Raw genomic sequence first — 15,617 nt, 5'->3', positions numbered from 1 at the left:
GATTTTGTTCATTAGCTCTGTTTTTATTATTGTATCTTTAAGGTTCTTTGTATAGAAGATCATGTTATCTGCAAAGAGAGATAGTTTTACTTCTTCCTTTCCAATATGGATGGCTTTATTTATTTTTCTTGACTAATTTTCCAGGCTAGATTTTCTAGTACAGTGTTAAATAGTGCTAGTAAAAGTGGCAGTCCTTGTTTTGTTCCTGGTCTTAGGGGTAAGATTTTTGTTTTTCACCATTGAGTATGATACTAGCTGTAGATTTCTCATAAATGCACTTTATCATTTAAGGCTTGAGGAAGCCCCTTGTGTTGAGGAAATTCCCTTGTGTCCCTAGTTTGTTAAGGTATCTTAAAAGGGTGTTGAATTTTGTCAAATACTTTCTCTGCATCAGTTGAACTAATCACGTGGTTTTTTTTTTCCTTCTCTCTATTAATGTGGTGTATTCTATTAATGTGGTTGATTTTTGTATATTGAAACATGTTTGCATTCCTGGGATAAATCCTATTTGGTCACAGTATATAATCCTTTTTATAAGCTGCTAGATTTGATTTTCCAGTATTTTATTGAGGATTTTTGTATCTATATTCATAAGGGATATTGGTCTACAGTCGTCTTAGACATCTTTGAGCTTGGTATTAGAGCAATGCTGGCCTCATAGAATGAGTTACAAAGTGTTATCCTCTCTTCTAATTTTTGACAGAGTTTGAGAAAAATTTATGTTAATTTTTTTTGGTGGAATTCACCAGGGAAGCCATTTGGTCCTGGGCTTTTCTTCGTTGGGAGGCTTTTGATTACTGATTCAATCCCCTTCCTTGTTACAGGTCTGTTCAGGTTTTTGTTGTTGTTGTTGTTGTTGTTTAAGATTTATGTATTTATGTAAGAAAGACAGAGAGAGAGAGAGAGCAGGGAGAGGTGCAGAGTAGTTTGCGTATTTCTTGGAGTCTGTCCATTTCATCTAGGCTACCTAATTTTTTGTTGTTCAGGGTATTCACTTATAATCCTTTTATTTCTGTAAATTCAGTAGTAATATTCCCCTCTCATTACTGAGTTTCATTGGCAATGTCTTCTTTATTTTTTCTTTCTAGCTAATGACTTGTGAAATTTGTTGATATTTTTGAAGAACCAATTACTGATTTCACTGAACTTCTATTTTTAATTTTTTTAATTTATTTATTTTTAAAGATTTATTTATATATTTTTTTAGAGAAAGAGAGACTGCAGGGGAAGGGGCAGAGGGAGAGGCAGAGAGAGTCCCAAGCAGACTCCCCACTGAGCATGGAGCCCGACACGGGGCTCGATTCCAGGACCCTAAGATCATGACCTGAGCCGAAACCAAGAGTCTGATGCTTAACCGACTGTGCCACCCAGGCGCCCCATGAACTTTTCTTTTTTTAAATTCTCTATTTCTGTTACCTCCTTTCTAATCTTTGTTATTTTCTACCATTTGCTAGCTTCAGATTTACTTTGCTGTTCTTTTTGTACTTCCTTAAGATATAAAGTAATTGATTTGACACATTTCTGTTTTAATGGAATCATTTATAGCTAGGTATACATTTCCCATTGAGTGCTGTTTTAGCTGTATGCCCCCTCTGTGGGGCTTTTGAACATACTGTTTTCTCTACCTGAAATGTTGTGGTTCTTACCGTGACTGACTTCTTAGGTAAAATACTTGTTTTGGTGAGCTCTTTCCTGACCGTTCTAAGTAGGTTCCCTTCCACAGTCCCCAGCCAGATCCACACCTCAGCATCCTGTTTGTTTCCTAGATAGCACTTTGCATTTTGCAATTACTTTTATGTTTGGTTATTGATTTTTTGTGCCCCTCACTAGACTATTTTGTCCTTGTTCACCACTGTATATACACAATGCTTTACACACAATGGACAGTCAATAAATATACAGAACGAGTGCATTTGTAGGTGCCTAAGTCGCCATCCCACAAAACAGTGTGGGAATAAAAATGATTTTTACCACATCAGGACGGGTTGGCATTTAATCATATGGCAACTTTTGATGAGTATCTATTTATGTCTTTAAAGTTCTGTTAACTACAATAATGGAATACTCACCTAATGTAGATTTATTTTTGCTGACTAGCCAACAATGATAGCCAAACAGAGAGGACAAGCTGACAGAAAACATAGCTGCAGCAAAGAATAAAAACATAATATGGAACTTGGCTTGAGTATCGGGTAGGCCATTCTATAAAGAAAGGAAGAAAATAAAATGTTTTGTCAAAGGGATAAGTATTTCCCTACTTTTGTAAGTAAGATTTTTTTTTTTTGCTCTACTTTTTTTTTTAATTTAGATATGGAGAAAGATACATGGCTTTATGTTAAAACTTTGAGGAAAAATATATGTCATAAGCTTAAAAAATGTTTACTATTAATGAATATAGATATAAAAAGATATTAAAATTTGGGATATTTACTTTGTTTTTCATAACTGAATCAAAGAAAAATTATGGTAGTATATGTGTAAACTATAATACTAGGAAGCAAGATAAAAGGAACTATAAAATATAGTTTTTTATTTACTTCCTGAAAATGTTTTAACACACTACAGCTTTACAAATATTTAAATAGTTTTATTATAATGCCTGAAAATGAAGGTTAATTGGCACAGTTAATTACTATACTTATTGATGTTTTACAGTACTACAAACAACAGCGTCAACAAGAACACATACAACAACACATCCACAATAATGCTTCAAGCTATTTTAAATAATAGCATCACAGAAAAGATCAACACTAGTGCATAACACTGGTCTAAAACAAACCTTACAATATCCAGGTAACAAAACAGGCCATCTCAAAGCAAAACCAGTTTGTCTCTTCTTGTATGTATTGTCCAAGGAGACCTAAACCCACTCTAGAATGGCAGGCTTGGGCTACGGATACTTAGTAAAGCACCAGAGCTGTTAGCACCTGTCCCCTTCTGATAGACGGTCATAGTATTTCAGTATCCGCTATTGACACAGGTCACCAGCTCTCACTCATAGCTTCTGACAGCAGAGTCCTCACAGTGAAAACTGGTCACTCCTTTACATATATATTTATGGTTTGGAACTAAAACCATCCACAGGAATGAGAAGCAGGGAGGTTATATTCTTTCAGACATTCATTAGGGATCATTCTTCATGCTAGACACTGAAGTATTCTTGAATGCTAGCAGCATGTCCATACACCTGTATATTCCTAGTGCTTGGCAATGTAACTGGCACATAAAGGCATTCAATAAATCTTTAGTATTCAATGTGGTTCAAATCTGACCTAAATTATCTAGGAATTTAGAAAGTTCTTATCATAATAAAGGATAATTTAATGAAAACAATAAAGCAATCCTGGCCTGGGATAACTTTTTTTTGTTTTTTGTTTTTTACCATTGTTTGGGGGCCCCAAGGAGTATCTTTGGATATTTATAATACTCAATTTTAATTTTGTTTTGCTTACATTTAAAATATATAGCACAGAAAACAAATGAATTACTTAAAGCCTAATCAAGCAATACCTAATAAAAACTCAGGATATTATAGACATAATAGTTTTAAAAAACAGTCTTTCTACTCATAAAGAAAACACTTCAATTTTTAGATGCTGAAAATAAAACTTCGAATATAGTCAATTCTCATTATTCACAGTGGTCATGTTCTGTAAAGGTGTCATGAATGCTGAATTTGTAAATATGGAATCGCTGCCCCAGGGAAAATACAGGGTTAGGTTCCTGTGAGCCTCTGGTCACATTATTCTTGTCAAAGGATCAATGCACAACCTTGTTTATGTGCATTTCTGCTTAAATACACCGTATTGACATGTTATTTAATATACATTATTGATTCATTACTTAGAGCCAACAGCAGCGTGACTCATGCCTGCAGGAAGCTTACCCGACACAAGCATTTTCTCCATAAAGTATGCTATAGTCTTCTTTTGCTCAGAAACACCAGTCAGCACTTCAGCGCTATGTATGAAGACCATTTTAAATAGCAAAATCACCAACAATAAGTATAAAAAATGCAAAAAATGTGACACTAAACGGACTGAAAAGCATACTTGTTTACAGGAGAAGAGACTAAGAACAAACAAGAAGGCGGTTTTTGTGGAGCTCAGCTGGGAATGTGCCCATGGGGCAGGTCAAATTTTTCCCACGCTGTGCATGTCTGCAAAGAACCACAAAAGCTCTGTGAGTACTGATTTGGGGATTACAAATAAATTTCAGCAAGTAAGAGAATTCACAAACACAGAATCTGTGAACAGTGAGGATTGACTATATATAAATGAGCTCTAGTCTATAAAATCAGCATCTGAAATAACTCAATTACTGAAAATCTGTTATATATTTTTGTATGCCAGAAAAAAATCACCAAGGTATTGACTTACTGTCCAAAATTTGATAAAATACTGTAAATCCGTAGCAGCAATAAAAAGGCAATACAGCAGAGAATAAGCCAAGAAAAGGAGGAAAAATTTATAATTTGAAAATCCAACACAATTGTTCACCCTGTTAACAAAACAAAAACATTTTCAGTGAGTTGTATACTTTCAGCCTACGTCTGCATATGCTCATCTTTAACACAGTATTTGGTTTCCTATCATTTGAAATTTACTGGCATTTCTTTAAGCAAGCCTCATAAAATTTTACACATACAAACATTAAAAAATCCATTTTGCTAAAAAAGGAATTTGTGTTTAGATTTTTTAATTTGGTATGTGATATTACTTTAATCAACCATGAACCATATATTTCATGTCCAATTATGCAAATAAGCACATGCCTAAGAACACAGAGCTGGTGAGAAACCTAATGAAGTAAGGCAGAGAAGAGGAACTTACTAAGATCTTGGTTACCTTTGGATATTTCTATGATTAGGTAATTTAAAATCTTTCAGATTTTCCCAAATTAGATGAAATATCTTTGCAAACTACATGCATGCCATCAGCATACCACTGATTATCCTGGGGAGGTTTAAGAAAAGAAATAGGATTGAGAGCCAGACAGCCACGGTCATAAGATGCATCTGACACTCAATAATCATGTGGCCTTGACCAAGTGAAATAGTCTATAGGAATTTCATTTTCCTTATCTGCAAAACAAACATTCCAGAGAGCTGGCTCTATATCCTTTGGTTCTAAACAGGATTTGTAATTCTCAGTTCTCATTCTAAAGTTACTATATTTCGGAGAGGAGGAATATGAATTCAAACTATTGTATCAAAAAGCATAAACACAAATACAACTAGATTTTATGGTCACACTTTTCTATCAACATTTTTTTATCTTCCTTTTGACAAAGACAAGGGAATTTCAGGCTGATCTTGGTGTACACGTGACACAACACCTAAGTGGAAATCACGGGTATCTTCACTGGTTGAGGTAACTGTGTTAACTGGTATAATAAACCTACTGCATGGAATGTACACATACTGTTTTCTCTCCTCAAATGTCTTTGTCCTACTCTAATGTTAGCCAGGTAGTCTCAGTCTCTATTGACTTTGCTAATAAGCTGAGACATTTTTCTTTTTATATTTTTAAAGTGAAACAATGTACACATGAAAATGTTTACTCAACTATGCAAGATAAATAAGCTCCAGAAGTCCGCTATACGACACTGTGCCCATGGTTAACAATACTGTACTTTGCACTTAAAAATGTGTGAAGAGATTAGGTGCCACGTAAGTGTACCTACAATAAAAAAATTAATTAAAAAAACTAAAAAGGTAAACATTATCAGGTTTATGAATAAACTGAATATTTGGGGGGAAAGAAACAGAAAAGTGCTTATATCATCTACCTCAAGAAACATAAGGTAAAGGGACCAGGACTAGATTTAGTAACTTTGGAACATAAGGGTATTTTATATGGCAAATAAGCTCATAAAGAAGGCAAAAATTGTAGGTGCACATGATATGAAAACGTGACAGTTCTAGTGTGAGTGCAAACCAATTACTGAGGCTGCCTTCTCTGACATCTGAATGAAATAATGGCAAGAAATCATACTGCAGAGTTCCAAACAAGCCTAGTCTAACTGCATTCTGTCTCCAAAGGATACAGGATATTCCCCTTGCTTTCTTGTTTAGTTTCCAGAGGAGAGAATGCATAGACAGAAGCTGGGGAGCCATAACACTTTGGAGGGTGAGGGTGAAGACAATGACTTTTGTGCACTGGGGGAAAATAAGAAGGGATAAGAAAGATTGTTTCTCTTCCTATGAGAATGTAAGAAGGCAGCTTTTATATTAAACGATACATAGCATTTTTATAAAAAGTAAAATGATTTTGATTACAGATTTCATAACATCTAATTTACTTTAACTTCTATTTAGGAACATGGTGTAATGTAACTTATCTGTCACTTAGGAAACAGAAGAGAAAGTCAGTAAATAAAAACCAAGTATCTTAGCGTTTGATATGTACTTTACACTTGAAGAAATGTAGTAATAAAATGTCTCTTCATAACAGACAGTGAAATGTTTTAACTCCCTACTGCTTTGTAGACTCAATTTGAAAAGGAAGAGATGTATTCTGAGTCTGAATGATTTTATATGGAGAAACAAAACATGCTCAAGGTAATTATCCCTTATATGCTGTTTAAAATTCAGTGCAGGGGCGCCTGGGTGGCTCAGTTGGTTGGGCAACTGCCTTCGGCTCAGGTCATGATCCTGGAGTCCCGGGATCGAGTCCCGCATCGGGCTCCCTGCTCGGCGGAGAGACTGCTTCTCCCTCTGACCCTCCCCCATCTCATGTTCTCTCTCTCTCTTTCTATCAAATAAATAAATAAAATCTTAAAAAAAATAAAATTCAGTGCAAATAAGGGCACCTGGGTGGCTCAGTGGGTTGGGTGTCTGCCTTCGACTTGGGTCATGGTCCCAGGGTCCTGGGGTGGAGCCCTGCATCGGGCTCCCTGCTCGGCGGGGAGCCTGCTTCTCCCTCTCCCTCCACCCCTCCTCCCCTCATGCCCTTTCTCGCTCACGCTCTCTCTCAAATAAATAGATGAAATCTTAAAAAAAATCTTAAAAAAAATAAAATTTAGTGCAAATAGCAATTGGCCCTGTTTCAGGGCAATTGCTTTCTGATTCTAAATAGGAAAAAGAACATAATATAGAAAAAAACAGACAGAATGTGGCCTTTGGAGTCCAAAAAAACATGCCATGTGACTTTAAGCCCACTCTTTAACTTTTCTGAGCTCCACGTCCCCCTTTTCTTTAAAATGAGACAAATAATTTCTGTAATTTCTGTCACTGTTGTAAGAATTACAGATTTTATATATATATACACACACATATATATATATATATAGTCTCTAGCACATTATAGGCACTCAATATGAAGCTAAAATTATTGAATTTAATAAGTGTTACCTAATCTTTGGCAAGCATGTCAAAACATATCATTAATATAATGAATGAATGAATGAATGAATGAATGAATGAAAAATTTATATTAAAAGAAAAACTCTTTGATGGGAAACCCAATAAGGCAAATACTACAGGATTTCTATTTCAGTTAAAAGACAAGTGCGAGGTGGATCCCCTGCACCCTGATGGGTCATCTTAACTGGCCTTAGCAGATATGCTGGAGCCCCTGACAACAAGGAAGCTTTCTGCTTTTTCAATGCTCAAAGTTGACAGATACTGAACTTTTGTATACAAGACCTGCATAATAAGGTTGGCCCCACAGTTTGGGAACATCCTGAAGATCTTTTAATCAATGACTGTTATACTGACATAATGGCTATAAAAAGAGATTATTTCTATCTTGATAAGGAAAATGTTCCAGGATATATTAAGTGAAGAGGAAAAAAAAAAAAGAGGCACAGACTCAGTCCATAGTGGAACCACTTGTGTTAAAAAATGTGTAAAATATTTTTGTGTGTGTGTAAAAAACTGTAACACACACACACATACACATTTATATCTGAAAGGTACTCATGACATTTAGCAATATGCTCCCTGTGAGGAAGAGAAGAAGCGGGGGAGGGGGGCCTAGGACGAACACTTGGCACTTTTTTTATTTTTGCATTTAGAACCATGCGTATGCATTATGCATACCTTTTTTTAATTTAAAATTTTAACTTGAAATTTCAAATACACCAGGTGAACACAAGGCCCTTGGCACCAAACCCTTCCCAAATCCACCCGGCTTACTGCCTTCTGCAAGGGCGAGAGCTGAGACAGTGGCTGACACGGTGGGCAGCAGGGGGCGCCACAGTACAAAGAAGCAATGACACGGAAGTTGAAAGGTACTGCAGGCAGTTCGTTCAACAATTCCCACATTGCCATAGAGAGCGAGCATGATAATGGGGAGTCTATGGGTATGCAATCTGTACCCGTTTTTAAAACCTCTAGAGCCTTCTATCCGTTCCCTTTCACTTATTCAACAGATTTGTCAAAATTTGAAAGACTGTCAAATTATGCTATAAGTCTCTTATAAAGGCAAATTAATGGCAGGTTTAGAAAGATTGCTATCACAGTAAATTATTATTTCCTATTTTTGTGCTTTAGTGAGGCTAGTAAGGGTGCGTCACGCTTTATAGGTGTGTGAAGCTTGGAACTAATACCGGTTGTTTCCACCTTTCCATTCCTTGTCATCACCATCTCATATTTATCACTCTAAGTCAGAAAAATTGAAGTCAACTCTACGTCCTTGATTTCTTTCTCATTCTGCTAAATTATACTGAGAATACACAGCTACTTAGAAAAGAAGGGTGTCTTTGCATGCGTTCTCCCGAGAGCAGACCCTGAGACAAGAACTTGGATACAGCTTATTTGAAACAAGGAGGGGAGAAAAGCCCATAAAGCATGTGTTGTTGGCCAGGCCCTCGCTGGTTGAGGGGAGCCTCTGGAAGCATTCACGCCTGGCACCTCTGGGCTGCCCGGCTTCTCAGCGTACCCAGCCTCCTCAGGTGGAACAGAGAGCCCGCAGGCAGAGAAGGAAAGAAACAGTGGGGTCTGAGGTGAGGAGCCGCCAAGGGCGCAGGAACTGTCCGCGGCAGGTGCAGTGAACCCACAGGCGGATGGTGCAGATGTGGGTGAGGCACTGACACGTGAGCTACTGGAGGGATCAACAGAGGAATGTAAGGAGGACTAAGAAAACTTAAAATAGAAGATATTGGGGGGAAAAGCTACTTGAGAGAGAAGAGAATGAATGAAAGCACGAGGAAAGCAAAAGAATGGCTACAAATGAATATTAATACCAAGTGAGGCTATTCATTGAGATCTTTCTTTGAGGAGAACATTACTCTCATAGGAGCTAACTGGCCTTAACGTCGGAAAGAAGAAAGTCTAGTTGGAGAAAAGTGAGAGGTATCTAGAGAGAGAAAATATGGTGAAGCCGACATTCCCCTATTATTTCCTACAGCTAAGATAATTATTCCCTATGTTTCCACCTACACCCAGCACACATTTGTGGGCATGTCTACCTTTTTCTAGGGCCACCCCTGAAAGAAGGCAAGGCTGGTAGAGTAATCACGCCTAGTGTCCAAATCCAGCCTGGCCGGCAACCTGAGTGTAGCTAATGTGCACATGGAGAAGAAAAATTATAGGGAGAGGTAGAAAAATCAACCTTCATTAGTTAATTAGAGCTTTCAAATCATTCTCTGTTAAGGTGCCTGATCTAAAATTATTTTTTTTTAAGATTTTATTTATTTATTCATGAAAGACAGAGAGAGAGAGAGAGAGAGAGGCAGAGGGAGAAGCAGGCTCCCAAGGAGCAGGGAGCCTGACGTGGGACTCGATCCCAGGACCCTGGGATCATGCCCTGAGCTGAAGGCAGACGTTTAACCATCTGAGCCACCCAGGCGCCCCTAAAATTATTTTTTAAAATATTAATGAGTTCTAAGTGAAAACCCTAAACACATATGTATTTGTGTATTTGCTATTCATACTCCTCAATGTCAAGTTTTATTTAAAATAAATTGTTAAAGCTTGAGATGAATTAATTCGTTATTCAAAACTTCCAGTGAGGTATTGTGTATAATTTATGAATTCATTTTGGTGTAATTTCTGGGACATGTTTCAGAATCTCTGTGTTGATGCATGTGCATACAAAGAAAACCATTTGTTCTAAGCAAATATGACAAATTAACTTTCATGTTGTCGGTCTACTTCATTTAAAAATTATTCCATGGAAACTCTCCTGAATAAAACCTTTTTGGTGTTAATTCAACAAACACTAGAAACTAAATCTGAAAGTACCTTCTGGGTCAGCTAAGGCAAGATTTCATTTACAAAAAGATTTAAACAGATAAATGATTCAATTTATTAAGTTCTAAGGGACAGAAACGTGTTTAAGTATAGAGCCATACTCACCATGGGCAATGATGATCCATCTTCAAAATACATCTAAAAAAATAATAAACACACACAAAACTTAACACCTTATAAAATTTTAATCCCATTAAGTATGAAAAGGAAATATAAAAGTTATTTAGAAAGAGTTGTGCCAAGTAAAATATTGCAAAATTACTTATTTAAAAATTAAATAAATAATACTAAAAGTCCTCATCTCAAATACTATAGCCAATTTCAGTTATGATATATAATTATAGAATTTTCAAAATCTACATACTTTAAAGTAGAAATCAAAAAACTCATTTCCTAAAAGCAATTCATTATGTTAATACACAATTATCTTATGCTAAAGAAAGGGCAAAATGTCAACAGATTTACAGAAAGTCTGGATAAAACTTGTCTTTAATATCAATCTTTAAGCTAAGTAGCACAGTCCTTGTGATATATTAAGTATCTAAAATATCTGATTATTGTGTAGTCATATGAACTATCTTTATAAAGGTGAAAAAAGAGTCAGAGAAGTATTTGGTAAACAGAACTAGCCAAGTCTGAGCTGCCAAAATTCATGCACTTCTTCACATCAGTGTGAATCTGGGGGGAAAGCGGGGCAATTAGGTGACTGTGGCCCTAAGCCACAATCATATCAATGCAAGGGACTGTCCAGTTCTACGTCCTAAATAAAGGTCTCAGAAACACAACTAAGGAAAAAAGGAAATAATTTGGAAAACAGTGAGGAAAGAAACAATATTAATTAAAAAGACCACCAGCATGTACAGATTTAGAAGTAAAAGGTTTTCTTACTTATCACAGACGGAACAGTGATGGCAGCGGTCTGGTTTTATGAGTTGGCATCTGTCACAATATCGGATTGCTAGGGACAAAAATCTCCACTTAGTCTTAGATTTAACACTGAATTGAATATACAATTAAATGGCTTTTATCAGCTATCCAAATTTAACTTCTAAAAAAGCAAAGTGAATTTGAATTTGGTAAAAATGAGATATTCTACTGTTAATACAAAAATAGAATGACTTGCCTACAGCCTCAGTTTTCTTTCTTTCTTTCTTTCTTTCTTTCTTTCTTTCTTTCTTTCTTTCTTTCTTTCTTTCTTTCTTTCTTTCTTTCTTTCTTTCTTTCTTTCTTTCTTTTTCTTTTCTTTCTTTCTTTCTCTTTTTCTTCCTTCCTTCCTTCCTTTCTTTTCTTTCTTTCCCCTTCCTTCCTTCCTCCCCCCTCTCTTTTTTTTTTCTCTCTCTTTCTTTTAAGTAATCTCTATACCCAACATGGGGCTTGAACTCATGACCCCAAGACCAAGAGTCGCTCACTCCTCTGATTGAGCCAGCCAGGCGCCCCCAACCTCAGTTTTCTAACGAGGTTTCTTAGGAATAGAGAATCTTTGGACGTAATTTTTCTAAGGTATTCCTAATTGTCAGTAATGATAGTAAGGCTCACAAAGGGTACAAATATGTCCATTTCTATCAAAGTAAAGAGAATGTCTCCCTCAAGTAAATTAATTTCTTTCCTGTACCCTACCAGGATAAGTACCTGAAGATACAACCATATTTTAAAAGTTTTATGAGGGGCGCCTGGGTGGCTCAGTTGGTTAAGTGTCTACCTTCGGCTCAGGTCATGATCCCAGGGTCCTGGGATTGAGCCCCACATCGGGCTCCTGGCTCAGTGGGAAGCCTGCTTCTCCCTCTCCCTCTGCCTCTCCCCCTGCTCATGCTCTCTATCTCTGTGTCTCAAATGAATACATAAAATCTTTAAAAAAATAAAATTTTTATGAGAAACACATTTTAGAAATTTGTGAATAAACTCTATTAGTTGTTTAAATTGGGAAAGAGCTCACATGTTCTCTGTAGGGTGAGATACAAGACTAGAAGTGAATATCAGAAGTGCTTCCAATACTGAATTTTAATTCTTGTAATGGAAATCCTGATCCTTTCTTTTCTAACATAGATATCAAAGACAATTATGTATGTCTGGTTTGGAGATGCTATTTCAGTACATAGACATCTTACAAGATGCAAGCAGTCTACCAAAATTACAGGAGAACAGTTATTGGGTGGGTCACGGGATCAGTAAAAACCCAAATAGTGAATTTAAAATTTGGAGAAAGTACTTGCAACAAGTAATTATCACTGTTATATTAACTAATATTATGATCCCTGAAAAAAGCAACAGTTGCTTATCCTAAGATTAGGATGAGCTTTTTTCAGACAACAAGACCTATATGGAATTGTTTTCTATATTAAAATAAGTTCTCAATCATCCCCCTTACAACTCTCCTTTTTTTGGGAACTACAGAGATTAATGGCATGGCTGGCTCATCTCCTGAAGGAAGAAGTCTTGCAGCTACATTCCAGAGAAAGCTCCACAGTACCACTGGCTCACTCAGAGCATTAAAGTGTAAGGCAATATTATCCAGAAGAAATATAATGTGAGCCACATGTGTACTTTTAGATTCTCTAGGAGCTGTATTAAAAGAAATAAAAGGAAACAGGGAAATTAATTTTAAGAAAATATATTTGACCTAATATATCAAAAATATTATTTCAATATATAATTAATACACAAATATTAATCACATATTTTACACTTTTTCACACCAAGTCTTTGAAAACTATTATATATTTTTTACACTTATAGTTGCACTTTAAGTGGTGAGTTTCGTGGGCAATGCTACATTCTCTCCAGATGATTATCTCTACTTTAAAGCACACTGGGAAAAAACAAACAAACAATCAAACAAAACAACAACAACAAAAAACCTTCTCAAATCAAAGTGGGTAATAACTCACTGGAAATTAAAACAATGTAGAAATAAGCTTTTTGCTTACAGTCTTTCATAAACAGAAATTTAGTCTCTTAGTAAAAAAAAAACAAAATGAAAAACAAAAAATGCCCCATAATCCCATTTACAATTGCACCAAAAATAGTAAGATACCTAGGAATAAACCTAACCAAAGAAGTGAAAGACTTGTATTCTGAAAACTATAAAAAAATGCTGAAAGAAATTGATGACATGAAGAAATGGAAAGACATTCCATGCTCATGGATTAGAAGAATAAATACTGTTAAAATGTCTATACTGCTGGAAGTGATCTACACATTTGATGCAATCCCTATCAAAATAAAAACAGCATGTTTCACAGAACTAGAATAAACAATTCTGAAATTTGTATGGAACTACAAAATATGTGAATAGCCAAACCAATCTTGAAAAAGAAAAGCAAAGCTGGAGGCATACAGTACCACACTTCTAGTTCTATTACAAAGCTGTAGTGATCAAAACAGTACGGTACTGGCACAAAAATAGACATGTAGATCAATGGAGCAGAACAGAAAACCCAGAAATAAACCCACAATTATATCATCAATTAATGTATGACAAAGAAGGCAAGAATATGCAATGGGGAAAAGACAGTCTGTTCAACAAATGGTGTTGGGAAAACTGGATAGTAACATGCAGAAGAAAGAAACTGGACCACTTTCTTACATCATACACAAAAATAAACTCAAAATGGATTAAAAACCTAAATGTAAGGCAGGGAACCATAAAAATCCTAGAAGAGACCACAGGCAGTAATTTCTACGACATGGGCCACAGCAAGTTTTTTCTAGATCGGTCCCCTGAGGCAAGGGAAACAAAAGCAAAAATAAACTATTGGGACTACATCGAAATAAAAGTTTCTGTACATGAAAGAAACAATCAACAAAACTAAAGGGCAACCTACAGAATGGAAGAAGATATTTGCAAATGACATATCCAAAACATATAAAGAACTTACACAACTCAACACCCAAAAACAAATAATCCAATTTAAAAATGGGCAAAAGACACGAACAGACATTTTTCCAAAGAAGACATGCAGATGGCCAACAGACTCATGAAAAGATGCTCATCATCACTTATCATTAGGGAAATGCAAATCAAAACTACAATAAGATATCACCTCACACCTGTCAGAATGGTTAAAATCAACAACACAAGAAACAGCAAGTGTTGGTGAGGATGTGGAGAAAGGGGAATCCTTGTGCACTGTGGGTGGGAATGCAAACTGGTGCAGCCACTGTGGAAAACAGTATGGAGGTTCCACAAAAAGTTGGAACTACTCTACCATCCAGCAATTGCACTACTGGATATATACCCAAAGAATACAAAAACACTAATTCAAAGGGATATATACACCCCTATGTTTACAGCAGGATTATTTACAATAGCCAAGATACAGAAGCAGCCCAAGTGTCCATCAACTGATGAATGGATAAAGAATATATGCCATATATATACATACAATAGGATATTACTCAGCCATAAAAAAGAATGAAATCTTGCCATTTGCAATGGCATGGATGGAGCTAGAGAGCATAATGCTAAGTGGAATAAGCCAGTCAGAGAAAGACAAATACCATATGATTTCACTCATATGTGGAATTTAAGAAACAAAACAAATGGGCAAAGGCAAAAAGAAAAAAAAGAGAGACAGAGAGAGACAAACCAAGAAACAGACTCTTAACTATAGAAAACAAACTGATGGTTACCAGAGGGGAGGCAGGTGGGGGGGATGGGTAAATAGGTGATGGGGATTAGGGAGGGCATTTGTCATGATGAGCACCACGTGATTAAAATAAAAACTAAAAAAAAATTCCATGTGCCATATCATATTCAACTAAAATTATTCCGCTGTAATTTAAAATGAACCATCTGCTTATCATTTAAGAGTTCCTAACAGCCAAGGCGAATTTTAACTGTCTTGCTTTAATTTTTTCAGAGTTTATTCACATATTACTTATGTAATTTAAAAACTTTTTTGGTAATGTTGAAAAGAAAACGTTATCAACTTCTGTGTGCAAAATGATAAGCTCCATCAGCTCTAGTTGTTACCTTCTTAGTCAAAATCTACAAAAAAAAATTGTGGAAAAAGATGAAGGGCGAGAGAGAGCTAAAAAAAGCAAACAGTTCTCATTAATAAGAATAAAAATCAGGGGCGCCTGGGTGGCTCAGTCGTTAAGCGTCTGCGTTTGGCTCAGGTCATGGTCCCAGGGTCCTGGGATCACGCCCTGCGTTGGGCTCCCTACTCCGCGGGAAGCCTGTTTCTCCCTCTCCCACTCCCCCTGCTGGTGTTCCCTCTCTCGCTGTGTCTCTCACTGTCGGATAAATAAAATCTTTAAAAAAAAAAAAGAATAAAAATCAAAAACAATATGATCAAGTTTGGCGATCCCTGTAAGAAAAGCCGAAGATGGTTGGATAAGAAGAAAGTGTAAGACAAACAGGCAAGATGAGCAGTCTTGTTAATACCCTGCTTTCCTACCCTCCACGCGCAACTGT

General features: G+C 36.2%; 1 protein-coding gene across 1 annotated transcript in view; it reads right to left on the bottom strand.

Moving 5' to 3' along the window:
• ZDHHC2 (zinc finger DHHC-type palmitoyltransferase 2) overlaps window positions 1-15,617 on the bottom strand; it is a 73,947-nt gene that overhangs the window by 18,532 nt on the left and 39,798 nt on the right. The window contains exons 5-8 of the mRNA XM_027598942.2: window positions 11,090-11,159; window positions 10,307-10,339; window positions 4,383-4,503; window positions 2,070-2,202 (exon numbers count right to left, since the gene is read on the bottom strand). Coding sequence (XP_027454743.1) covers window positions 2,070-2,202; window positions 4,383-4,503; window positions 10,307-10,339; window positions 11,090-11,159 — 357 coding nt within the window. The remainder of the gene's footprint in view (window positions 1-2,069; window positions 2,203-4,382; window positions 4,504-10,306; window positions 10,340-11,089; window positions 11,160-15,617) is intronic.

This window comes from Zalophus californianus, chromosome 2 (genome assembly GCF_009762305.2).
Source record: "Zalophus californianus isolate mZalCal1 chromosome 2, mZalCal1.pri.v2, whole genome shotgun sequence".
Classification (NCBI taxonomy): domain Eukaryota; kingdom Metazoa; phylum Chordata; class Mammalia; order Carnivora; family Otariidae; genus Zalophus; species Zalophus californianus.
This window is presented reverse-complemented; position numbering and strand designations above follow the sequence as displayed.